This window comes from Musa acuminata, chromosome BXJ3-10 (genome assembly GCF_036884655.1).
Source record: "Musa acuminata AAA Group cultivar baxijiao chromosome BXJ3-10, Cavendish_Baxijiao_AAA, whole genome shotgun sequence".
Classification (NCBI taxonomy): Eukaryota; Viridiplantae; Streptophyta; class Magnoliopsida; order Zingiberales; family Musaceae; genus Musa; species Musa acuminata.
The window spans coordinates 26,173,501-26,198,210 of record NC_088358.1 but is presented as its reverse complement, the minus strand read 5'-3'; the positions used below and the strand labels follow the sequence as shown (position 1 = coordinate 26,198,210).

Here is a 24,710-nt window from a genome sequence, read left to right as displayed (position 1 = left end):
TTTTTACAATCATGAAAAGAAAACTGGATTGAACCAATGATCATTTTTTACGAGTAAGATGAAAATTGAGAATTTTTTTTCCCAATAAAATCACTCAATTTTTTTCTCGGTACCCTTTTCGAATGCCATCATCACGAGCAAATCAGCATTCCGTCTTTTGAGAACGAATAGTGAGTATTACATCTTTCGTATGAAACTTTGACATATAAACACTATCCACTACCTCAATCAGACAACAAAACTTTTATGATAGTTGTCTTATAATAAGTCTAACAACAAAGAAGATCAACAATGTGAAAAGTTTGACTATTGGGAAGTAAATGGTAGTTGTCAACAGGTTCTGGTAGAACACTCCATTATGATACCATCATAAAGGCACAGCAGAAGATAAATAAATAAATAAATAGACTTTTTGACTCGACTAGAGAGAAAAGTTTGGCTAGAAGGCACTCACTCGATGTTGCAGGCATAACTCCAGTGTGAACTTCCTCCGACAGAAAGTCTGCAGGGAGATTGTTGGTGACGATGACACTAGCCATTGTATCTTCCTGGATGACTCTGAGGTGATCGGTATCCGGATGTTCCTCCTCTTTATTTCCACCTGCCTTGAGTTTGAAAGAAGATTACTTTGGATCACAAATGATAATATCATCTATCAAAATTCCACCGAATGAAAAGAGAATTCAGATTCGTTCTGAGGAAAAAAACAATGAAGAAAGTAACCACCGATCAAGCTCTTAATTAGCAGCCAATAGATGCACTAACCAAAATCGACAGCTGAATAGGAATATCGATGGTCACATTTATTAGACCAACTAAAAGTTTCCCAAAGCTTCGCTATACTATAACAATAGCCAATTAGATGAGAGAAAAAAAATGGTCTTGAAGTTTTGCTATGCTGTGAAAATTGTAAGAAACAAAGATGTAATTTGTGTCAGGAATCAAGCATGCCAAATGTATAATTATATTACAAAAATATTTCCATTTGAATATCAATACATCCGACATATTGTTAATAATATTAACTGCTTACGGCCTCGGGGCAAACCATGAGGGGAGCTTTGGCTGCATGACTGCAGCGAATGAAATTTAGTAGAACATGAAGAGTTTACAGTAATAATGAATAGCGACACTTACACGAAGGCTTCACAGCTATTTTGGTCCACTAGTCTTTGACGGCCCGGCACGCTCCACCATGACATCATATAGCTGCTTACCGTTCTGATGAACAAGTAACTTAGGGAGAAGTGCACACAGAAAAATGTAGTTTTAATTTTCTGATATCTAACTCACAAAAATTACTGGAAAGAAGTGAATTTGTCCTTCAGGTTTAGTCTGTGTCTCCTTGAAATATATCAGAATTGGGAACTGTGGCCACCAGAATTCCCAGTTTACAAAAGTGGAGTACCTAAGAAAAATTTTATTTCAATATTTCAGATCATTTTAGCTTGCACAAGGAGACAAGATGATGGGAGAACAAATCGCTCTGACCTCCAACGGTTCTTGCCACCAACAAAAACATTTTCCCCTGACTCCTCAAGCTGGTTCCCAATTTTCACCTCCTGTAATAAATCATCAAAGAGAATAGGTAAGTCAAGAAAATTTTAAAAAATGTTTAAATTCCTGTTAACATGATGATTATATCTGCGCTATTGTGTTAACTTTTGGAAACTATTACTCAACACATCCAGTGAAGCTGACTTTAGAGAACTCCACTAAAGGGTCCAAATTAAAATTCTGCTGTAGTGTATGTATGAATCAGATGGCAGACACCTGTTCTTGATGTTATGTTAACTAGCTAGAGCTCCTGATCTGTTGGTCATATATGTTTTAGATGTCCTCACACGTTTTCATATATGTTTTAGACGGTCAACATATCACTTTTCTTTCAGCAGAAGTGTCAATACTGAGAAATTTTTTGGTCAGTGATGGTTGCAAAGTCAGCCATCATCTGTTGTATGGACTTCCAACTTGCTTGGAACTAGCACTAGTACATGGATGGTTTGGCCATCTTTATTTATAGCCATAATTATGAATGGTGCCGAAGTAGAACAAGTTTGAAAGCTTGCTATATATATATATATATATATATATATATATATATATATATATATATATATATATATGGTTAAAGCTCCTCACACAAAATAAATTTGATCCATTCATCCTTTGCAAACTAGGCATCCTAAACACAATAAATGTTGTAACTAGAATACTTTCATGAATGTTCACCTACACAATTGTGCTTTTGTTTCAAACTATGAAATTCATTGCTATTTCTTAGGTTAGAATCACTAACCAGAGCCTCTTCATCAAAGACAAATCGTACTCTAGTTGCCTGAAAGGAAAACACAAAAAAATAGATTTTATTAAGTAGTAGGAAGACTAAACGACAACAGTTTCAGGACATAAGTAGACTAGAATGAACAGTGTATTGTCAAATGGTCAACTACGCAGTATAACAGCACATTTGACATGTGTAGTTTTGAATTCATTTCTCATAAGATGGCATTCTATGTATGCAAAAATATCTACCTGATGAAATTAGAGTAAAAGGTATGGAATTTAGTCACAAATCTTACCTATAGGTTAAAGGGTAAGAAATCAACTTTGTGATTATGAAAAGGCAGGTTCAAGTTTGTAGCTATTTTTAGGAAGTCAATGCCAAACAATGCCAGCTGCTATATAAAAACAAGGTAGCCTGAAAAAAATGAAGTGGGCAGCCAAAAAAATTATCTATGTACATGACATGTTTCCATCCAAACTTTTCTACCTGGACGAGTAAAAGGAATCCAAGTAGACCTATCGTAGCTGCTGGTAGTAGATTGTCCTGGTATACAAGTCCACCTGCAATTCCTGTTGCTCAAAATACAAAATCAGTATTAGCACACATTGAAAATTGTGAAACGGCATCTATCATATTACTTTCACACTGGGAGAGAAAACATACTTACAAGAGTCATCAATCTACAAAAATGGATTGTGCAGTCCTTTAGCTAAAATTGAACTACGGATTCTGAATTCTTTTCCTTAAAGTAATAATTTCATAAAGTCTAATGACACTTGCTGGAACATCATTTTTATAGCATAAGAACAAATATTTGATGAGGAACATTCTTGGAACTATTAGTTGATATGTGGACTTGAGAATTGAATTGTCATACCTATTTCCGAAAAGAATGAAGCAAGACAACCAACAACCAAATGCCATGATTACTTGGTGAAAGAAGTATGAATCCAAAATCTAAGTTTGCATTAGGCCAAAAAAGGAAAAAACTGTTTCACTTAGAGCTACCAACACTGAATCACTTTAGATGGTGAATGAAATATGTATCAGTCTCAAGTTTAACCTCCACAATATTGCCCTAAACATCCTTCCCTACAATATTATTTGCATACTTTCTATGTTTAACTTTCTAGTATACCACATTTTACATCTAATTCTATCAGTCTCCCTCCATTTTTTTCCTTCCCATTTAGTTTCTTGTCAACGTATCATATTAATTCTCCTCCTAAACATCATATCTACCAATTCTAGCCTCTTCTCTTAAAGTGTTCCTATATTCCAGATTGCTAGTTTAATTGTATGGTGTTCGACTAGTTTCTTTACTCATACACTCAAGCGCCAACGTGATGGGTCGTTCTTGAGAAGCCTCCTAGTTAACCTTGTGCATTTCAGGGAACCCAATGGTGAAGAGGCCTCATGTTACGTTCAGGTTATGAGCTAGGCTAATTAATGAAAATGAATAAGATCAATGCTCATAAGATCTGACAAAGTCTCATTTTGACCATCTGTGGCCTAATGCAACTTCGCTTCTTTCTTACAGCCTTGATATTGATACAGTATTTCCTCATTATGATGGTCATGTAACATGGACATCTTTGTTATGGATGTTAGCTTGAAGTAGGTTCGTAGATATTATATATCATATCAAATAGTAACTTGAAAATATGCACGTTATTAATATATTAATTTCTTGACTGAAAATATGCATGAAAAAATTTGCATTCCATCTTTGAATAGAGAAACACAAAGAGTAATGTTTCGATATCCTCTCTAACTGACTAGAAGCATTACCAAGTAACACAACTGGTATTCTATAGTCTGGTTCAGGAATTACAATGTCTCTTTTCTTGGCATTTCTTCCAAGCTGCCAAATGTAGAGAAAAAAAAAAATCAAATAGCAGTTCCAAAAAAGACAATGTTACAACACAGACAAAATATTACTGTGTTACAACATATTTTTACCAAGTTTCATCTTAGTCAATTACAAAAAACTGTGAAGGACTGTCCTAAGGAGTTGATTTGAATTTTCAGGCAATGCACAACATAAATCATCAAAGTGATTTCTAGAGAAATTGTCATATAAATTTCTAAAACCATGATCTGTTTTTCAATGTCCATAAGAGAATGTATAAATATTTTAACCATTCAGATAAAACAAGATTCATATTCCATCAGACTCGTTTTATGTAGTTCTGTAAAATTATGACTGACAAAACAGTAAAGAATATACAAAAACCACAGCCCATGTTTCATTATATATCAGGGGTGTACTTTATATATCCTGTTGGATAAAATACTAATGATGATGATCTATTAGAAGTAAATGAATGAAAGGATGATAAACAACACTATATATTTGGAAAAATTATCTTAAGAACCATTGATGCAACAGCAGCAAAACTTCCATGAACGTGGATGGATTTCCTACAAATGAAGCTTTTGTTATACAATCTTGTTCTACAAAATGGATTCTCAGTTTTTGTGCCATATGGTACTGCTTCTCTACCTGCTCAAGCAACAAACACAGAGCTTTGAGAATTAGACTATCAAAAGAAAGCAAGATCGTTATCTGAAATTGCTTCAATATTTTGCTTTAAGAATTATTCAATTCTTGTTTGATTGCATAAGCTAATTTAACTATAAAATAGTGTTTAACCAAACCCATCTAATGTACAACAAGTAATGTATCAAGAAGCTAACTTTGCCAACAACTTTAGTATGATATCATGCTTAGCTATGCATTAGCAGGATTCATTTGATTGCAGAAGGCATGCAGCAGCTAAAAAGAACCAGAGCAACTGAGCATTATACACTTCCAGAGTGTCTGTTGGCAATGAACACTTGAGTAATATGCAATTGACGCATATAATTCATGATTATAAAATGGAAGATCTCTTGAATGTATATCAATTAAATGTGACTTGCATGACTATATATGTATGCCAACTAGTGTATGGTGATATGGACAATAGGTTAGGGGAGAAGGAACCAAGATAAAGTCTGATCAACTAGAAGAAGTTGGGAAGAGAATTAATTGGTATTTTCTTCAATTTACAAAACGATTTATCTATATAGATTTGGGATATCATTTGAGATCACAAATAGGAAATTTAATAACACAAAGTTCCATCAACTCAAAGTTGACAAATATGTGCAACTAGATAAGACTTTGAATGTACAACTTCAACTAAACCAGTCATTCTATCTTCAACTTCAAATGACCTGAAACTTACCGGAACATGTTGGTAAATATTTACCAATATAATTACGAAAATGTGAAAATCACAAGACCAATTTGAAAAGACTTAACTTGTTAAAAAGGTTAGTTGACTCAAAGCTACAAGATACATGACTTGACCAAAATCCAAAATCATGTGAGAAATTCAAAATCCTATACCTGTAAAGTAAAAGACCTCATAATTGAACACCAACCATGCTTACTAACAAGTTCCTATTTTGCCTATCGCTTCAACCATAGAGAAACGCGCAAGAATATAGTCAGCCTTACACCAGACACCTAAAGGAAAGACAGAGAACACACTTTCCAAGGATAACAATACATCTGCATTCCTAGATGCTTAACAAAAGTAATTTGCAAAACGTTTAAGGATCTTCATGGCATGAAATCAGAAATTCATATCCCAAGATTTCAAAAAATTTGATTAATTCCTCTTTTTATTATTGATTGGACAGTGGACATGAGACGCCTAAGATCAGAATTCAACGAAAGTAGCTATGTCAACAACCTTCTGTACGTTCTTGTCATTGGAGAAACTGAGGAGTAACCTTTCGCGGGATTCTTTGTATCCCGCTTCCTGTTAATTAGTGTGGAATTCCTTGGGAGAAACAGAAAAGATCCTACTTATAATCTTCGACCTCTAATGTTTAGCAACTACTCCAAGCCAATAACAAGGAAACAAATTTTAACCATCAAGATATCTAAGATCTATCATCAAATTTGAACCAAATCCTTGGGTGGATTATTATAAGGGAAAACGTGCTGAACATCCAGAAAATGAGGTTGGAAATTTCCAACCATTTCATCTTTAGCATTAACGTCATCTCAGCATTAACCTGAAGACAAATTGTGCATGTACGGAAGTCATGTCTAGTAATTGCGAGAAAAGTATCAAGAACCCTAAATCTGCTGAATGTCCAGTCTCATAATCAGAATTGATCCAGAGCTCCACAATTCTTCTAGACCATGTTCCTCTTCAAAAGATCATGCACACAAGAAACATGGAAAACAGAGGAGCGGAAGTGCTTACTTGGAGGGCGGAGGAGCGGAAGCGATAAGAACACGCTCGCCATAGCCATACTCCCGCCTCTCCTCTCTATGGCTGGTATCGGCCGAGAGGGGCGCTCAAATATCCCTGTAAAATTACTATTTTATCCAAAAACTCGACTGTAACCAATAGCATACTAATTCGACACGTTTCCTACGTACCGGCACCGCCACCTGCAAACTTAGCGGGGAGACTCGGACCCACATTTTACTCGTCATCCAATCCAATCAGAAGGAAGGTTTCCGGGCGAGTACAAAATCAGTAGGTAGCAAAAGTTTTTAACCGAGAGCATGCGTAACTCTCACATCGTCGACGCGGCTCTACCACCTGCAAACGTATCGGTGGAGACATGGACCCCAGGTATCATCCCTCATCAAAATCAATCAAAAGGATGGTATGTTTCGAGTAGCAGACAGCAGGTAGATAAAGTTTCTGGGTGAACATAACGGCGGAGACAACAAGAGGGCACATCCGTCAACTCGACTTCGGTAGTGATGGCAGCAATGTGAAATGAACCAACGGCCAGCCTCATTGATTGCCGCCGCCAAATTGATGGTCCAGTTCGCCGCCGCCGCCGCCATGGCGAGCTTCGCGTGCTCCATCATCACAGTGAGCCTGTAAATTCGCCATCGAAGCCTTCTATTTCCCCTTGTAATCTTTGCCCGTAATCCACTCTCTCCTTCCCAAGCCCTCACTGTCGCGGTAGTCCTTAAGTTCCCGATCTCTCGATGTCAAGATGAGCGCCTTTTGCTGGAGCCGCTTGTAATGCTTCGTGTTTCTTCCTTAACAGCAGCCGCATAGCATCATCTCTGCCGATTGTGATGGAAAAGGTGAGCGTCTGTTCCAGGATTTCCTTTTTTATTTATAGTGGATGTACTATTTCTCCCAAAACCTCCTTTTTTTCCTAGAGATGAAACTTGATGATGTAATTGAATATTGGAGTGATGATGAGTACGATGTCATTGAAGTTTGATTGTTCTCATGTTCTACTGTTTACTATATAAAGAAGAAAATGAATCACACAGTTCTAGTCAACTGTATTAAATTTCTGATTGATGAACAATGAATGCCTTGTGGAGTAGACATACAATTTCATCCTTTTTCCAGGGAAACAAGAACAGACAGGAAAAGCTAACCAAATTTGGAACAGAGACGAGAAAAGCAGAGAGCATTGGCTGTGTCGATGCTTTGCAGCTTCATGAGTTTGATACGGTTTCAGAGCACCATATTTGTCTACTCGGCATCGATTGCAATGGCCTTCTTGGTCTTCTTGTCGTCAAGATAGTGGTGATAAATGTAAGAAACAAAGCCCCAGATCGCGATCAGCATGGCTATAATCTTCACACCCTCCATCTTATCATGGAAGAACACCACAGCAAATATGGGCACCAGCGGCAGAGCCAGGGTGCTCACCGCGTTGGAGAAGAGAGAGGACACCACGAACACCAAGCCCACCACCCCAACGGAGGACACCTGCCACGCCACCGCCGTCCAAACCAGCGTCATCAGGTAGGACACCTTCCCCTTCCCGTACACCTCCATCTCCCCATGCAGCCCCGACGACTCCCCGCTGGCGAACAGCCCGACCACGGAGGCGATGGTCGCCACGAACGACGTGAATATCTGTATCCACAGAACCACCGAGAAGATCTCCGTCTTGAGGACCTTTTGGAAGGCGAGTTGCAACAGGCAGAGGATGAGCGAGTACGTCGCGGACGCGCCAAGCGTCAGCACGAACCCCAGCGGGTACTTCCCCTTGGGGACGTTGGCGGAGTCCTCGGAATCGGATTGGGATCCCAAGAGGGCCGCGGAGAAGGTCAGGAGCACGACGGAGTTGAGGATCGGGGAGGTGAACTTCTGGGAGTTTATGAAGTAGGCGAAGACCACGTTGAAAGCCAGCTGAGTAGCGCAGACGAGCGAGTAGGTTGACACAGGCAGGTACAGAAGGCCGTAGGAGTACATCAGGTTGTCTCCTGCAATGATGAGACCCAAGCAGATGCATATGACGGCAACCTTGACGATGGAGGGCCGGGCGACGGTGGCGGTGGAAGCAGGCGGAGAGGGGTAGAGGAGTAAAGGAATGAAGAGAACCGGGAAGCCGGCGGATTGAACGACGGTGGCCATCCATTTGCTGTTGCCACCTTCGTTGTAGTAGAGCCTTCCCAGCAGCACGGCCACGGTTTGGCCGGCGAGGAGGAAGAAGATGTTGAGGGCCACCATGAGCCACCATCGCCAGTGTCTGAGCTTCGAAGGTGGTGGTGGTGTCTCATTACTGGGAATCGAGTCTTTTGTTGGTCCTGCTGATCCTTGATCTCCTTCCACTGATGAAGGCAGAACAAGTAGCATCAGATACATCGATCATCGAACACATTTCATAAAGATTATGCAGGGAACCATCTTTAACTCATTCAACCGTGGAAGAGACGACTCCTGATAACCTCAGGGTATCCGAATTTCTTCGTACGGTTAAAGCTTATCTCGAGCCACAGAGACTCGTCCGAAGGTGCCTCATACATATCCGAGATCCACCTTCGATTCATCTTCTAACATCTTATCCTCCATCTAAAACAGTTCAAAAATTGCACGCGAAAGAGAGAGAGAGAGATAGAGAGAGAGAGAGCTGACCTCTGACGTGAAGCTGAACATCTCCAGTGTCACCCATTGATCAGCGAGGAAGGTAAGGGAATTCGAGAGAGAGAGAGAGAGATGCTAGTTGACGCCTGTGATATTTGAGATCATACTTACGGCCAAGGGAGAAAGGAAGTCAGTGGAGGAGGATAAGAAGAAGAAGAGATGGGCATGCTGCAGTCATTTGGACTTTCCCGTCATGTGTGGCAATGTTTTCTTCACGGAGCTTTCGCACAGTCCTCAGATATTAAAGCGAAGTAGGAGAACACAAGGAACGAGAGACGGGCGAGCGGCTACGACTGCTGCTCTCAGTTGGACCTTCTCATCTGCATAGATATCTTCTTCTTCCCGTAGCTTTCGCACAGTCTCCGGCAGTTTGACTAAGCACAGGTTCTCTCGCTCAGGGAGGGTGCATTAGGTGGGTCCCTTTTGCTTCTGACCAATCATCCTAAAGGGTACCTGAGGCGGGTCCCGTCATGAGTATACTGTTCATCCTCGACCAAACTATGGTGCCATACGAAAGGGATGGCCACGTGGTTGGCAATGTGCTGAATTCATGCGAATCCGACCCGAATTTAATTTCTAAGCATTAAATACTCCTCACACGTTTAATAAAATAAATATAGAAGAATAAGTAATAAAAAATTATACTGAATACGGTAATTATAAAAAAAATGTTTCATTTATTCCATCCAAATTCAATCAAAAAGATATAAAATAAATAATAAAAATGTGACCCACTGTGATCTTAGTTAGTGGGAATCAATGAGAGGTAGTCGTTAGTAAGTCAACAGACAACGTCACATAAAGTTATGGTCTCGAAGCATCACAAGCAACTTCGATTAATATTTCTAATTCACTTTCTCAAAAGTCCACCATTGATATTGTATGAGGAAGACAGCAAAAGAGCATGAAGATTTAAAGAAATTAGTCACTAGTGTAGTGATTTTAACTATTGGATCACCACCTATCTCGCATATAGGAAGAAGCTTTCTGTTGATGTTTTTGGAGTCGAGCTGAATGAAGAATACAGAGAGAGTAAAACTAGAAGATACGATGAGTATGATGATGGGAAAAAAGAAGAAGAAGAAGAAGAAGAAGGCACATTTATGTTAAACTGTAGAAAGTGAGAGATGAAAAGGTCACTGAGTCATTACATCATGATGTTACTTCAATGGCGATGGCTTCACCACCTTTATGGAATGTTTCTTCAGTCCAGCGGTCCACCAATATCACTAAAGCATCTGCAGAATTTTATTTGATTCTTGCAGCAAGACTTAAAAGAGCGTTTAGGAGATTACTGGTGGATAAGCCACTGACATATTGTCTCATAGATTTGATATTGTATTATAACTGGAACGTTTAACGGTTTGACGCATGTCTTGGCGGTTGAATAATGTCCGGTTACTCTACATAATTATCTCATAAATTAATCTTTCATCTTAATTCCATAGTGATAAGTGATCATTTGATCGATTGACCATGAGTGCGCGATGACCATTTATGACACTACTAGCTGCACCAATGGCAAATAATACCTTATCAAATAGTTACCAATTTCACCATATGAGTATACTAACCTACATCAGTGTCTCTTGAATTCTCGATTTCATCAACTTAAACATGAAAAAACGTTTGTTGGATAAGCCCAAGGTGTATTTTTTATATCAAATTCCTCTTTTTTCTTGACATTGGACATGCAATCGACTGCAACACTAAGATCTAGATTCGATCTGTCACTTTGGAAAAATGTTTTCATGGGTCCGACAGTTGCTGTCGGCCTGGTAATGCTTGCTGACAACAGTAACCAGAAGCAGTTGCCTTCTTTTGTTTTCACTCTACACAATAATGGAAGAGAGAGGTATCTCAGTTTTGGAATATTACACTCCGCAGAGAGGTGATTTACGAGAGAGAGAGAGACTGCAGAGCTCTTTTGGTAGATGGAGTCAATCATGTGTGTAAAGTCTGGATTAGTACAAAGAGGCTTCTAAGCAAAGAATCTGTTCATATAAGAAAAGACAGAGATGTATTTGGTTGCTGTCTCAATCAACACGATAAAAAATAAATGATGCTTGATGGAACTCGAGTGAGTGTCTTGTTGATTTCTGCATCATATATAGAGATTTCAGGAGGTCCAAAATGTCTTTGTCAAAGAGGAAACTTCAACGGAGGGAGGCTTCAGCATCAAATCCATCTGCTTCAGCATCAGCAAAGATAACTTCTGAAGCCACAACTGAAGGCCGTGAGAGAAACTTTGTGCAGCACTCTAGCAAAAGACAGTAGAATTAGGGCCACTAATGTCACAAGATGCAACTCCAATTGCTACCACTAAACATTCTTCAGTGTATGTTTACCTGTTTGGATATGGCTGTGCCACATTCTACTTCAGTGTAATGTATCCCCATTTAACAAGTTATCTGCAAGTTGAGGAACTCAGATTACAATGATGAACTTTTGATTACATCACATACAGTCACAGTTTCATATCCAATATCCAAACCAAAAATATACTTTCAACTCAGTTACTGCAGTCATGGATGCATTGAACAAGTTGCTTGTGTGACTGAATAAAACTTAACCAATTTACATGGACTAACTCAGTGTGTTACATCAAGTATGACAAATAATTGTATAGCTAACTTGAAACTTTGGATATTCCAAACTGAAAGTTGTTACACTTTTCGCATAAAAGAATTTGATAAAGATACGGAAACAATATATTCGTCTGAATAAGTCGTGAAATTCGAATAGAAAGGTACCTATTTGAGTATCACATAATCTGATCGAACATATGGAACAGAATTACTTATTGAAGAAAATTGGAGGCTAGCTTTAATATACCACTCACGTTGTAAATCTTTAGTTGTTATTGAACAAGGACCTAAGAGCTAACTCATAAGCAGAGAAGATGGCTCCATTGACAACAAAGGCCCGGGTAACAGCGGTTCCCAGTCCACGGAACAGCACAGCAACACCCTCTTCCTCTACACTCTTGCAAATGCAATCGACAATTCCGAGGTATTTTGGAGGCAGCTGACCGGCCCGAGGCTTCGATTGCGCCTGGAGTCTGGATTTCACCACATCTAGCGGGTAGCAACAGATCCAACTAGCTACTCCTGCCAATCCTCCAGCAATGAGCATTGTTCCGAGGCTTTCTTGGCCAGTCTTACGGCAACCTGGGTGAAGCTGCTCTCGTGCGTACTCGTAAGTCCAGAAGTAAACTCCATGTGCAGGTGCATCTCGAAGGACAGTGATCGACAGGCCTCGGTATAAACCCCGGATCCCTTCTTTCTTTTTGATCTCCTTAGCCATGCTAACCGGTCCTAGTCGACCGTGTTGACGACCCTTATTGCCAATCATCTGTAGTTGAAGCCTTATTTTCACAAGCTCAACCGGGCTTAATATCAAACTCTGCAAGGCACCTGTTCCAAATCCGCTTAATGCAACACTTCCATACGAAGGAGGTTCATTCATATTCTTGGAATCAAAAGCTCGAGATAAGACTGCATACACCTGAAAGACCATGGCATTCTGCACAAAGAATAAAAAAGAAGTATAACACACAAGATAGAGCTTCCTAATTGCTGACTGTTCTTGTCTGCTAAAACAGAACTGACATACATTAATATCAAGATTTACTATAGAAATTCTTTAATATGTTACAACTAAGCATGATTCAGTACACATTTTATAGGTAAAATCAACAGTTCTGAGATCCTAATGATGCGACTTCTTTCCAGAGAAATGTGCCAGAATAACTGTTAAATGTCTGATCTAAGATGGCATTCCTATTTGCAGTTCCTATCAGCCTCAGGTTAGATTTGATAGCTGACCATATTTTAGTAGTTTAGATATGATTTGATTTGTACTTCAATTACTCAGGCATGAAGTTCTCTGATTTGACATTATCAAGTTTCTCTTTCTTTAAGGAACTTATTTTCACCTATCATGAATTGTCATGTCCTAGATTATTATGAAAGAAGATTTGAATTTGATCATGGCCTAATGTGTTGTTACCCTTTCCTCCTATAACTCTTTCTTCTTCCATGTTTCTTCACCATGCTTACCTTGCTTTCTTTGGGATGCTATAAACAATTATCACATTCCTAATATGTGCAGAGACTCCAGGGCAGAAGAATACAACAAGAGCAAAATTTTGATGGAGGGTTTCATGATAAATCTGGAGTTATGGTATCTGCATCTTTCTTCACGTTGAAACCGATTAGGAACTCACCATGAGGATCAAATACATTTAACTTCAGACAGAGCTTCAAGTGAAGAATATTCACATAAAGCTTGGTGAACATTCTGCAAATCCTAAAGGAGCAGAGAAGGCAAAGCAACATATTCTACGAATCCTTTCCCTAGAAATGTTCGTTTATTCTTGATTCACAAAACGTTATATCGATCGAATCATCCTTTGTTTCAGTCGTCTCCAACCTTTCTTCTTCCTCATCGATCGTAGCAAAGTAGTGTTAGGCCAAATTTCTTCTTGCTTGCGGGAAAGATAAGCAGATGAGGAAGCAGACCTGGACGGTGACGGAGGCGAGGGGAGCGGCCATGCCGCGGTAGAGCGCGGCGGGGCCCTCGGACGCGAGGATGCTTCGGAGGAGGCCCAGGGCGGAGGGCGGGCGGCGAGGGCCGGCGGTGGAGGGAACTGGCGGCTGCTGCAGGCGGATGCGGAGCGTGTCGAGGGGGTAGCCGGAGATGACGCCGGCCATGCCGCCGATCCCTCCCGCCACGAACTCCTTCCCCCAGCTGCTCGCCAAGAACTCGGGCCAAAACTCCATCTCCCCAGCATTCCACACCCCCACTCCCCTTTCTCTCCTCTTCTTTCCTCAAATAAATAAAGATCCGTTTTTTATACTGCCCAATCTCCCAAACAAGAAGGGTTGTCAAAACTGGAAGCTCTCTCTCGTTTGTACTCGTTTATAGAACAGATGAGGAAAGCACAGGGATCGAGGAGCATATGAGGCCAGGCACGCAGAAGCGAAGGGTGGAAGCGGCTGAAGTCATGATCTCTCTCTCTCTCTCTCTCTCTCGTTTGTACTCGTTTATAGAACAGAGGAGGAGAGCAGAGGGATCGAGGAGCATATGAGGTCAGGCACGCAGAGGGAAAGGGTGGAGGCAGCCGAAGCCATGAACGAGGAAGAGCAAAGCGAGATGCGCGCAGGAAATGGCCTGAGTCCGAGCGCAGGGGCGCTCCTGAGAGCGGCGGACTGGTGCGGTGAAACCAACCACGCCTCTCCCGTGTCTGCACGTGTGATATCAGTGGTGGAAGAAAATGGTCGCTGCGCTCCTTTGTCGATATCCTCAGCTGCCGCAAGCGATAAGGGGGGAGTTGTCGTAGTAAAATAGGGAGTTATCATAGTAAGTCGGATACGTGGACGTCGGACTGCATAAGCGGCGTGTAAGAACAGGAAGACGGGGCGGAGGACGACCCGATCACGGGAGCGGCGGGCATGGAGGAGATCGGGACGCCGACCGGGTCACACCATCAACCCACGATCGGCCGGAGATCACTGCAACATGCAACATGCAACATGCAACACGTGCTGCTCTCTTACATTAGAATCCCAAAAAGATCTATCATAAACAACAATAAGATTCACGGAATATATTATGGATGATGGAAATGGTGGCTTTATGCAACATTCTCTTGAGCGAAAAAAGTTGTATACAAAAGATTCGATTCTTATCCAAAAAATTTACAGGACAGTGCCTAACTTTTGGTCATTCAACAGAGCTCATGAGAACCCCACTCCATGGGCTTCAACCATCACATGAAGGTCCATGGGGCCTACCTAAGGGTTGATGTGGGCCACCACCATTCTTTCCCTTGCCTGAATGAACTGTGCTCTGACACTGATGTTTGTATACCTTTCATACTACTCTGTTATCATATTTTCTACAACTATTTTCATGTATATGTCTCTAAATTTAATATTAATCTGACACAATTTTGATATGTCTACAAAATGTATAGGCTTTCTATATGAAAATTTAATGAAAACAATCTTATTTTGTACTCTGACCTTCTTAAAATGATGATTGATGCTGCAATGCCCAACATGGCTCACCAAAACTGTCTTTTCATTTACTTAATTAAGACAGTTGTTCATACAGAATCATCCGAAAGCTTTACTTCTAAATCTGGTTTCAAGCATCATAACGTTTGCATATTATGATGATCAAATCAACATGGGAAGCAGAAAATTCCAGGTAATCTAATTGAACAATGAATTTGTTCATGATTTCTTCCTCTTTATTTCTGGATTTTTATCCTTTTTAGTCTTCATCTTATACCAGAATAGAATGGAGATTGTGACATTGAGATTTTACAGGATATGTATCTCCCAAAGAATACAGTGTTTGACATCTCAACAGTTACTTTTTTTCTTTCTATTGAGGGAAACTGATGACAATTAGATCAGTGGATTATGGAATCAATGCTTCCAGTGATATGTTTGGGCTTTTTGGTCTTTTTAATTCAGGCCACAATTGATTGTGAAAGCTGTGTTTGATTGCTCTGGAGGAATAGTGTTCATAAATGTGAAAGATCTGCTAGTTTATTCTGGAAGAAGACAAGCTTGTGTGGATTATATTCTGATGGTTTTACTTTAATTTTCAGTACAGTCATATTCTTTCTTGTAAATGCCATGATGGAATGATTCAGCCATCAGCAAGAATATATATGTAAATGAAAAGGGGAGAGATGTTGTAGATCATAGCCTACCAGTGTTGGTTTGAACCTCAATGTCTCTCTTCTCCATTCTCGATCAGCAGGTGGTCTGCAATTTGGGTGGATGAATGGCTGGTCCTACACCATCACATCCAGATGAAGTCACTGATGGAATATGCATCCATCAGACCACTTTTTGTGAGAAAGTGGTGTACATATTAATATGCCACCATGTTTCTGATATGACTGCTCAACTCAGCTTGATCAAGTTAACCTCAGCTGTTTCCTAAATGTTCTTACTGCTGATTCAAGTTAGCAAAAACTAAGAACCAGTTTCAGGAGCTTCTGGTAAAAGTGACACTTTGTCTTGCTCATTTGATGAGCACTCTTTTTGTTGATGTCACCAAACACTGCAATAAGCCCTTTGCAAGTTGCAGAGATATTCTTCCACCATGCATTAAGAATCAATAAGGGAGGAAAATATTCCCCCACTATGCATGGAAGCAGTAGCATCCTGCATTAATAATTCCATATTGATACTGCTGCCCTGCAGGAAGCTATTCTTAACCTGCAAAAAGCCTCCATTGTTGTCAAAACATCTGAGGGTTTTACTCTGTACTTGAAACAGTGACAAACTTTGACCTTTAAGTCTGATCAGTTCTGCAACTTGCAAGATGAAAGACCTTTTTTTTCTGTGGGAATTTTCTACAATATGTGTTTTATGATTTAATATACAAGAATGGGATTAAAAACATCTAAAAAGTCTTGAATGATTATTATTATTTTTAGAACTGACAAACCAGAAAAAAAAGAAGCATTTTGGAACTTCTCTGTCAAGTGGCTGCAATACCATTTGCTACTGGATGGTGAGAGTTCTCCACCAACTACATTAAAGTATTACTAAGGTTAGCTCAAATGCTCTCCTATTCTGCTTCCATCTTAGCATCAAACTTCTAATTAAATAGATTACCCACATCCTAATCCAACACAGTGACATGATCACTATGACCATTAGTACAAACCGCTTCATGCCAAGTTCCACCCTTTGATCATCTCCAGAAATGAATGACCCCATACAAACATCTTTTTTATGCATTTTCTTCTTACAATATCCAAGATGATAAGTAGTATAAAACTCTAAAGGCATGTTGTAACAACTCGATCAATCCCACAAAACCCAAGAACAAATTATACATTAAAAAAATAAGATAAATATTTGTATAGAAGAAAGTCCCATCACCCATCAAAACCGAGACGCGTTCTCCTCCTCCCCCTAACACAACACGCGGCGTTTACGGCGTGTTCTGGGAGAGGAGAGAGCCGCCCTTCTCTTCTCTCTTGGGCAGTGCTCTCCGCTCCGCTCCGCTCCACATCGCTGCAGATCAAAGCTGGTCATGTTAGATAAAAGGCAAAGAGAACATAAGCAGGAGATAGCAGATGGCACGCAGTGCAGTGATGTGTGTTCATGTTGCTGTCTACGGAGGCGATGTGCGAAGTAGCAGTTGAGAAAAGGCGTGGGTTTGACTTGGTCAGGTGGACGTGGGTGTGCGTGTTCGATATGTGTGAGAGAGGGAAGGAATCTAATTGAGGGGAACGAGGCGCCCCTGTGGATGCAGCTGTGCTGTATTATTGTCTCTGAACACTTTCGTGTCTTTTGGTGAGACGACCGCTTGTTGGGGACGACTTTTTCTTTATGTTATATATATATATATATAATATATATGCTCTTCTTCTCTTTCTCACTCCTTTGACATTTCCCAAAAGTCAAGTTGAACAATCTAAGAAAATAAAGAATTCCTTTTTCTTTCCTCCCTAGAAATCAACCCGGTTTTGGGTGGATTTGCTTTGACAAAACACAAGGGATCCAATGCTCGCCACCACTCTGTCTCTCTGTCTGAAAACCGCTTTCGCCAGTTCCATGGTATAAATCCCAACTCCACTCTTCTGTGCTCTGTATCTCCTAACAAAAGTCAGCGCCCCTCACATCCCCTTTCCCTTTTCCGAGCCGCTGTTGCCCTTCCCTCTTCTCTATTCGGTCAACGCCGTCGGTTGTACGCGGCACCGGGGAGGGTTATTTATAGGAGGGTTTGCTCCCGGGCCGTGCTTAAGGCACGATTTCCAGTTCTCGGCGGCGCCGATGGACGACGACAACTGGGATCTGAGCGCCGTTGTGCGGAGCTGCCGGCCGTCAGGGACGGCGGCGGCGGCGACGACGACGACGACGTCGGACACTTTCTCGTTGTTGCCTCCGCACTCGAGGCAGCTCCTGGCGGCGGAGGGAGGCAAAGGTGGCGCCTTTGTGCTTTTACCGGACGTAAACCAGAGGCGGACCAGCACCTTGGGGGCGGAAGAGCTATACAACTCCTCGTTCCTCAAAGGCTGGCCACCTCGTTCCACCACAACCACCTCCCCGCTGGCCGCCGTGGGCGGGTCACTTCAACCCCCACCGTGCCGGAGAGCAGACCGGCCTCTCTCCCGAACCCACCGGTCCAGGCGAAGGTAAGCATGCCGCCCATTTCCTACTCTTACCCTCGAGATGAAGGAGGAGAGAACTTTGATCTAAGAATTGGACCTTTGATGGGATTCCAGGAAGAGCCAACAGAAGAAGGTGGTGTGCCACGTCCCGGCCGACGGCCTCTCCTCCGATACGTGGGCCTGGCGGAAGTACGGGCAGAAACCCATAAAAGGTTCGCCTTACCCTCGGTAATCAAGCTACCCTTCGTCTTCCCGTGTTTCTCGTCTTGCTTCGACATCGAAGCTCAAAGAAAGAGGCTGACTTTGAGGTCCGAAACAGGGGTTACTACAAGTGTAGCAGCTCTAAAGCGTGCCTCGCGCGGAAGCAGGTGGAGCGGAGCCGGACAGACCCGGGGATCTACATCATCACCTACACCGGCGAGCACAACCACCCCATGCCCACCCATCGCAGCGCCCTCGCCGGGAGCACACGCCACAAGTTTCCAAGTCCTCCCTGCGCCGCCGCTGCCCCGGGGGATAGCGGCGAGCGCCCCTCCCCCGCCGACCCCGAAGCCAGTCCCCTGTCCGCGACCACCGCAGCTGGGCTGTCCCCCGCCACCCCGGTCACTGCCTCCATGGACGACGAGCCTTTCCGCAGCCGACCAAAGAATGGGGAAGACGGCGTGGACGAGGAGGAAGAGGTGGAAGAAGAAGATGACGAGGGCCTGCTCCTGGTGGAGGACATGGAGATGATGGGCGAGGACGACTTGCTGTTCGTGAGATCAGAGGAGAGCGGCCCCGCCTCGGCGACGACGGCGGAGATGGGGGCGTTCTTCGACGGCGACGCAGGCGTCGAGGACCACTTGCTTCCTCTGCCATGGCTGTCTAATTGCAACAGCAACAGCAGCAGCAGCAGCAGCCACGGCTGCTACAGATGACGTCTTCTCCATCTCCACCTCTCTCAGAGCCTCAGCGATGGCAAAAGTCCACAATTTTGTCATCTGTTCCGCTGCTTCTGCTGCTGCCATTAATGTGCAATATGCTTTCATTTTTTTACGCTCGCTCTATTTCTTCGTCTCATGTTGTGTCTTGTGCAGTATGCATATGTAATGTATAAAGGAAGACCCTTTTGTTATCTTCTTCGGCTTCTTATCTGTTCTCATCTTACGACACCAAAATAAATGTCCACTGACATCTGTTGCCCTGTCGCCAAAGGTCTCATATCTGTATCTGCTCAAAGCAGATCATACTATCAATGTGTGTGCTAAAGAAGAGATCAACCAAAGAAGACTTAGATACAGAGGAAGAGAAGAAAAGGAGAAGGAAACACCACCAAGAAATCAGCGTATAAGAGAGGAGAGGAGTCATCGTTCATAATGTACACAATTAATGTGTGGCTCACAACCAAAGGGGGGGGGGGGGAGGAGAAGATACAGCTAAACAAGGGAGCAGCTGCACGACCACACGATACTTTGCAGGCCAATGAAATTAATAGCGATGACGTTGGAGTTGAAAATTTGCAATTTCGAATCAGATGGAGTGTCTAAATTCAAAGCTTATCCACACCACTCGCATGCCATTTGACTTCGAGTTCTTGGTCAACTCTTAACATTTTTACAGCTCTGAGAAAGACCACAAGAGGCAGAAGGACTCGACCGTACGTTGAAAAGAACGGATCTCTATCCATATCCGGTTAAAAAGAACTCAATCAAATGTTAAGAGGGTCAACGTATCAGTAAAGTCCTCAGTAGATGAACGTAACAAAGGAATCAAGGTCGAGCATTTAAGTGTTGGCAACATAGGCCCAGTGGTTAGTTGCTGCCATTCAAGAGGAACTCAGTTGACCAGAAGGCGATTGATGAACTCGGTTGACCAATTAAATCAGACAATGGATAATAGAAAGTTGCAGCTAATGATAAAAAAGTTCAACAAAATCTGGAAAAATAGAAAAGAAATAAGAAGCAAATTGTGAAGTAACTGAACACATCTGAAGGAGTAAAACTTGAAAAGCAATCACAAAAAAAAGTCATGTGCCAAAAACTTGAGACATTTGATATCAAGGTAACAATGTGTTTCATGATAGCTGGGTTGACTCAATCCATCATCTAGATTGCATGAACATAACACATCAAAAGACTTGGTTTTGCAAAAATATTGACAAGAAAATGTTCGTCATCCGACTGAAGATAAACATTTACTAAGAATTATTAGCCACAATTAACTTATGATACAAAACCATGGCTAAGTATGATGAAGTGCTGCCCAAAAAGCTTGGGGAACATGAACTTGTTATAATGCTTTTGATAGCTTTAACAGCATTTAAATTCACAGGAAATAGACTTGCTTTGTATCATCAGCAAGATTGTCATGTAGATCACATTTCTTAAGCATGAATTAATATATCCTAAGAAATTATAGGATGGAGTAACAAGGAAGAATTTCACAATTTAGTCATATCAATCTACTAAACTATACTTGCAACCCATCATCAGCGTTAAAATCAATCTGCCAATGAACTAACCGCTAGTATCAAGGAAGCACAAGTTTAATTATTTGTTTGAAATTTAAGCAAGAAACCTTCCAGAAGTGAGATAACCATTAAAACTTGATGTAACATACACAAAATCTAGAGTTCAGCTGTTAGTGGACCAGTTCTTCCGGTGTGTGGTCCGGTTCTTAACCTATGCTGACGTAGTCTCCAATATACTCAGTGTGCTTCATGACAATTAAGATAATTACCTAAGAATAATCCAGAAATAGTCAGCGGAATGAACATTTAAGAAAAGCTAGGCCTACAACTACATATCGTGAACAAAAAAATATAAAACATGATGACAAAAGACCGCAGAGAACATAATTAACATTTTAATGTGTCACCACCAAGGGAAAAAATCTTTACGTTTATATAATGATCATCAACACGAAAAATTACAAAAAAAATGGAAATAAACCTTATATCTATCAAGAAAATAAACAAAAATGTTAATTGATTGCTTGTGTCCAAAAACTAGAATAAGATACTTCACCCTTTATTTTGAGAATGAAATATACTTTTACCATAAACAATCACCATCATCAACATGGAGGGGCCAGTAATTTGTTTTAAAACTTAAAAAACAATGTTCCGTAATTTATTGCTAAAGCATAAAGGGCGTACCCAGTGCACGTGGCTTCTGCCAATGTAGGGACTGCGGAGGGTCAATGTACGCAGCCTTACTTTTAAATATTTAAATAGGCAGTTTCTGTAATTTACTGCTAAAGCAATAACTGAAAAGAAGAAAAGCTGAATAAACCGGTATAGATAGGCCTGATTCCTGTATGCAAATTCAAACAAGTTAGCGCAGTTGCCATCTGATGGCTATCCAGCTGTTTCCTCATTTTTACCAGCAGCAGCAGCTGCTGAAGCTGCCTCATTCAAGCCCATCTTTTGCAGCTCATTTGAAAAACCATCAACATCAGCTTCACTTATTTTATATGGTGTATAAACTGCACTTGGAAATGAACGATTTTCTACTTCTTCTTTGTACTGTGAAAGAGCTTTGCTGATGACATCTCCCACATGTGCATATTGTTTACAGAACTTCGGAGTAACCTGTCAAAAAAAAAAAACAGATTATGCACACTCATGTAAGAACCCACAAGGAGGTAAAGAGAGATTCAAAATAAAAACCCAAATTACCTTAGCATGATGAGGATGCTGAAACATACCCAACAAATCATGGTAAACCAGCACCTGCACAACTTGAAACTCAGCTCACTTACTTTTTTTTAGTCATATGAAAGGCAAGTAATGAACAGTGATCTTATAAGCAAACACAAAAGGACAAGTTGCATATTTTGGAAAAGCCCAACAAGAATGCCAATCAAGTCACCATGAAAAATTGCAAGAGAAAACAAAATCAGTATAACTTTGTGACACTATACTACTACAATGTTACAAGAACAAAATACAATTAACAAAAAACTGATCAACAATAAGCATTCAAATAACCAAGGATCAAAGCATAACATGTGGTGCCTATGCCAGTTGGTGACTAGCAATCTGGCACAAAGCCTATGGCAATAACTGCATGGGCCATATGGGTTGTGTCATCAGGTAACATATCAGTATAGCAATTGGAACATGTCCCTAGATTCTGTCACAGAGTGCCTAAAAGGTACATCTCATGTAACATACAGCGTACTACTGAATACCCAATCCACAAGGATAATAATATTTTGACATTATACTTGTCAAGAAATGTAGATCACAAACTATTTTATGCAGTAAAATAAATACATAAAAGGTGTAGATGGTTAGCAATAAAAATAATCTACAAAAACGTAACCACGTCAGTAAATAAATGAGAATAAACTATCCGGCAGTCTTGTCCCACAGCACCTGTCTCAGAAAGCATTCTGAGATTAAGCAAACAGCAGCGTAAATGGAACCATGATCTGCTCACAAACGAACTTTGTATATGAATCGGGTGAAGCTCAAACTTGCTCTCTTAGTCAACAGTGATCCTTGCTAATGATTAACCAAATGAAAGTATTCCTAACTCACTTGCAAGTTAATTTGCCTAATGTGCGTCGATTATCAAACTATTGATAAGATGCCAAGGATAGTCACCAGAACATGAACCCCAAGACATGCACTAAAATCTACTGCAAGGAATTTTTGAATAATGAACATTAACAAGTGAATTGCATTAAGAGCTACATCAAGTCCGTTGGCTGGCTGTGTATGATGATTCATGCTATACTTCCTTATTACCTGATCTCAAAATAGTAGTCCATATAATAGGACATCAAGTTTTGTACCAAGAACTTCTGTTAAATGGGCTGTCCTTGAAAGAGGAAAAAGCAAGAATTGAACAGAAAAAAGGAGAACTAAGGTGGTCAGCATGACCGATATGAAGGTCAAAACTAAATGGGGCCATTTAGAACAAACTTATAGAAATTGCAAGTTACCATATCTAAGTGGCTGAGAAAAAGAAAATTTATTCTTTTTCTTGAACTTTCCATGTGCTTGTTCATTAAGCTAATAATTTTATGCACTTTAACAGTCCAAGAATTCAGAGGAAAAATATAATCTAGGTAAATTCACGAACATCTCTTGTGGATGGATCTCTCTCACAAATAATTTTCAATTCTATAACATTTTCCTCTTCATTATAGCCCTGCAAGAAAGCAACATCAAAAAACTTGATAAACATTAAAAACTCCATTTTGGGCCAATAGACAATCTAACCTGGCCGCTACAGAAAGGTCCAGCACCAATGCCAATGGTGGGTATCTGCAGTGCAGCAGTCGCTGCTGCAGCAACTGGTGCAGGCACACACTCCAAAACAATTGAGAAGCAACCCGCCTCCTGCAAAGCAAGTGCCGTCTCCACGACCTGCATATAGCGAGATCTTATCATCGAACTACGCACGAAATAGAATCTGCAAAAGCAATTCACTGTGACAAAAGAAAGCACCTTGACAGCACTAGCAACTGTCTTCCCCTGCGGCCGGAACCCCCCAAGCACACTAATAGCCTGCGGAGTCAATCCAACATGCCCCATGACCGCGATGCCCGCCTCGACAATCGCCTTCGCTGCAGAGATCCTCGACGGTGCGCCGCCTTCCAGTTTGATCGCGTCCATTCCCCCTTCCTTCAACATCCTCACAGCCGAGTTGACCGCCTGCCGTGCAGCATCCCCCAGCCCAAGAAACGATCAAAGGACTCGTATTTACGAATTCTTGCACTTGGGAAGAGAGAGGAGACGGACCTCGGAGGCGGAGGACTCGTAGGAGCCGAAAGGGAGGTCGCCGACGAGGAGGGGGCGGGAGGCGCCGCGGGCGACTGCGCGGCAGTGGGCGAGCATGTCGTCGAGGGAGATGGGGAGGGTGGTGTCATGGCCGTGGATGACCATGGCGGCGGAGTCGCCGACGAGGAGCACGTCGACGCCAGACGAGTCGACGTGGGCGGCGGAGGGGTAGTCGTAGGCGGTGACGACGGTGATGGGCTCGCCGCGGCGGTGCTTCTGGCGGAGATGGGTGAGCGTGACCCGGCGACCGGGGGATTGGGGCTTCGGCCCGCCGTACACCGTGCTCTCCGGCACGTTGCTCATCAGTCGCCTCGCCAGTAGCCGCAGCATCTCCCCTTCTGTTTCTTCCTTCCTCGGCTTCCCGTCCCTTGCTATTCTCCTCAGGCCGCTGCTCCCACGTGCCACCCGACAAGGATGTGTAGGGGAGATTCTGGGGATCAGATAGATAAGGACCTCGATGGGACTCGGTGGCGCTGTACTGAGTTTGGGAATGTACAGGACAACAACGACAAAATCCAATCTATAAGCAATGTAGACCTAATTATTGTCGATAGCAACGATTTTGATTCGAGTTCGTTT

General features: G+C 41.7%; 5 protein-coding genes across 9 annotated transcripts; 1 reads left to right on the top strand and 4 right to left on the bottom strand.

Moving 5' to 3' along the window:
* Positions 1–282: 282 nt before the first annotated feature.
* LOC135651814 (uncharacterized) lies at positions 283–6,660 on the bottom strand. Of its 4 annotated transcripts, none has more exons than XM_065172262.1 (9): positions 6,556–6,660; positions 4,666–4,793; positions 4,079–4,151; positions 2,774–2,856; positions 2,300–2,338; positions 1,492–1,562; positions 1,294–1,408; positions 1,138–1,221; positions 283–605 (listed from the first exon to the last, which is right to left on the bottom strand). In XM_065172262.1, exons 1-8 carry the CDS (start codon positions 6,602–6,604, stop codon positions 1,153–1,155), a joined length of 627 nt encoding a protein of 208 aa, XP_065028334.1. In that variant the 5' UTR covers positions 6,605–6,660; the 3' UTR covers positions 283–605; positions 1,138–1,152. The 4 variants fall into 4 exon arrangements, with proteins under 4 accessions (XP_065028334.1, XP_065028335.1, XP_065028336.1 ...); XM_065172263.1 differs by having other exon boundaries at positions 283–601; XM_065172264.1 differs by having other exon boundaries at positions 1,138–1,209.
* Positions 6,661–7,586: 926 nt separating this feature from the next.
* Positions 7,587–9,449, bottom strand: LOC135651813 (probable purine permease 11). Its single transcript, XM_065172261.1, has 2 exons — positions 9,199–9,449; positions 7,587–8,894 (listed from the first exon to the last, which is right to left on the bottom strand). Exons 1-2 carry the CDS (start codon positions 9,233–9,235, stop codon positions 7,807–7,809), a joined length of 1,125 nt encoding a protein of 374 aa, XP_065028333.1. The 5' UTR covers positions 9,236–9,449; the 3' UTR covers positions 7,587–7,806.
* A 1,707-nt stretch (positions 9,450–11,156) lies between these two features.
* On the bottom strand, positions 11,157–14,539 carry LOC135650770 (mitochondrial arginine transporter BAC2-like). Of its 2 annotated transcripts, XR_010501620.1 has the most exons (4): positions 13,731–14,539; positions 12,050–12,732; positions 11,556–11,618; positions 11,157–11,467 (listed from the first exon to the last, which is right to left on the bottom strand). XR_010501620.1 is itself a non-coding variant. In XM_065170344.1 (2 exons), exons 1-2 carry the CDS (start codon positions 13,989–13,991, stop codon positions 12,061–12,063), a joined length of 933 nt encoding a protein of 310 aa, XP_065026416.1. In that variant the 5' UTR covers positions 13,992–14,538; the 3' UTR covers positions 12,021–12,060. The 2 variants fall into 2 exon arrangements, 1 of the variants encoding a protein (XP_065026416.1); XM_065170344.1 differs by lacking the exons at positions 11,157–11,467; positions 11,556–11,618 and having other exon boundaries at positions 12,021–12,732; positions 13,731–14,538.
* Positions 14,540–17,884: 3,345 nt separating this feature from the next.
* Positions 17,885–19,700, top strand: LOC135650453 (probable WRKY transcription factor 27). Its single transcript, XM_065169797.1, has 3 exons — positions 17,885–18,382; positions 18,473–18,586; positions 18,678–19,700. The coding sequence occupies exons 1-3, from the start codon at positions 18,021–18,023 to the stop codon at positions 19,273–19,275; spliced, it is 1,074 nt and encodes a 357-aa protein (XP_065025869.1). The 5' UTR covers positions 17,885–18,020; the 3' UTR covers positions 19,276–19,700.
* A 1,166-nt stretch (positions 19,701–20,866) lies between these two features.
* Positions 20,867–24,613, bottom strand: LOC135650454 (3-methyl-2-oxobutanoate hydroxymethyltransferase 1, mitochondrial-like). Its single transcript, XM_065169798.1, has 5 exons — positions 24,093–24,613; positions 23,799–24,005; positions 23,571–23,717; positions 22,017–22,070; positions 20,867–21,929 (listed from the first exon to the last, which is right to left on the bottom strand). The coding sequence occupies exons 1-5, from the start codon at positions 24,459–24,461 to the stop codon at positions 21,696–21,698; spliced, it is 1,011 nt and encodes a 336-aa protein (XP_065025870.1). The 5' UTR covers positions 24,462–24,613; the 3' UTR covers positions 20,867–21,695.
* Positions 24,614–24,710: the final 97 nt, after the last annotated feature.

Excerpts from the sequence above, each read along its gene's own strand:
- LOC135651813 (XM_065172261.1), bottom strand. The coding sequence starts at position 9,235 with ATGGGTGACACTGGAGATGTTCAGCTTCACGTCAGAG. Across the intron at positions 8,895-9,198 it reads TGTTCAGCTTCACGTCAGAG|TGGAAGGAGATCAAGGATCA; the intron begins GTCAGCTCTCTC and ends TGCCTTCATCAG.
- LOC135651814 (XM_065172262.1), bottom strand. The coding sequence starts at position 6,604 with ATGGCTATGGCGAGCGTGTTCTTATCGCTTCCGCTCCTCCGCCCTCCA. Across the intron at positions 4,794-6,555 it reads TCCGCTCCTCCGCCCTCCAA|GTAGAGAAGCAGTACCATAT; the intron begins GTAAGCACTTCC and ends TTGCTTGAGCAG. Across the intron at positions 1,409-1,491 it reads GGTGGCAAGAACCGTTGGAG|GTACTCCACTTTTGTAAACT; the intron begins GTCAGAGCGATT and ends AATTTTTCTTAG.
- LOC135650770 (XM_065170344.1), bottom strand. The coding sequence starts at position 13,991 with ATGGAGTTTTGGCCCGAGTTCTTGGCGAGCAGCTGGGGGAAGGAGTTC. Across the intron at positions 12,733-13,730 it reads TCGCCTCCGTCACCGTCCAG|AATGCCATGGTCTTTCAGGT; the intron begins GTCTGCTTCCTC and ends TTCTTTGTGCAG.
- LOC135650454 (XM_065169798.1), bottom strand. The coding sequence starts at position 24,461 with ATGCTGCGGCTACTGGCGAGGCGACTGATGAGCAACGTGCCGGAGAGC. Across the intron at positions 23,718-23,798 it reads CAGTTGCTAGTGCTGTCAAG|GTCGTGGAGACGGCACTTGC; the intron begins GTGCTTTCTTTT and ends CGCTATATGCAG. Across the intron at positions 22,071-23,570 it reads GACCTTTCTGTAGCGGCCAG|GTGCTGGTTTACCATGATTT; the intron begins GTTAGATTGTCT and ends CAAGTTGTGCAG.
- LOC135650453 (XM_065169797.1), top strand. The coding sequence starts at position 18,021 with ATGGACGACGACAACTGGGATCTGAGCGCCGTTGTGCGGAGCTGCCGG. Across the intron at positions 18,383-18,472 it reads ACCCACCGGTCCAGGCGAAG|GAAGAGCCAACAGAAGAAGG; the intron begins GTAAGCATGCCG and ends ATGGGATTCCAG. Across the intron at positions 18,587-18,677 it reads AAAGGTTCGCCTTACCCTCG|GGGTTACTACAAGTGTAGCA; the intron begins GTAATCAAGCTA and ends GGTCCGAAACAG.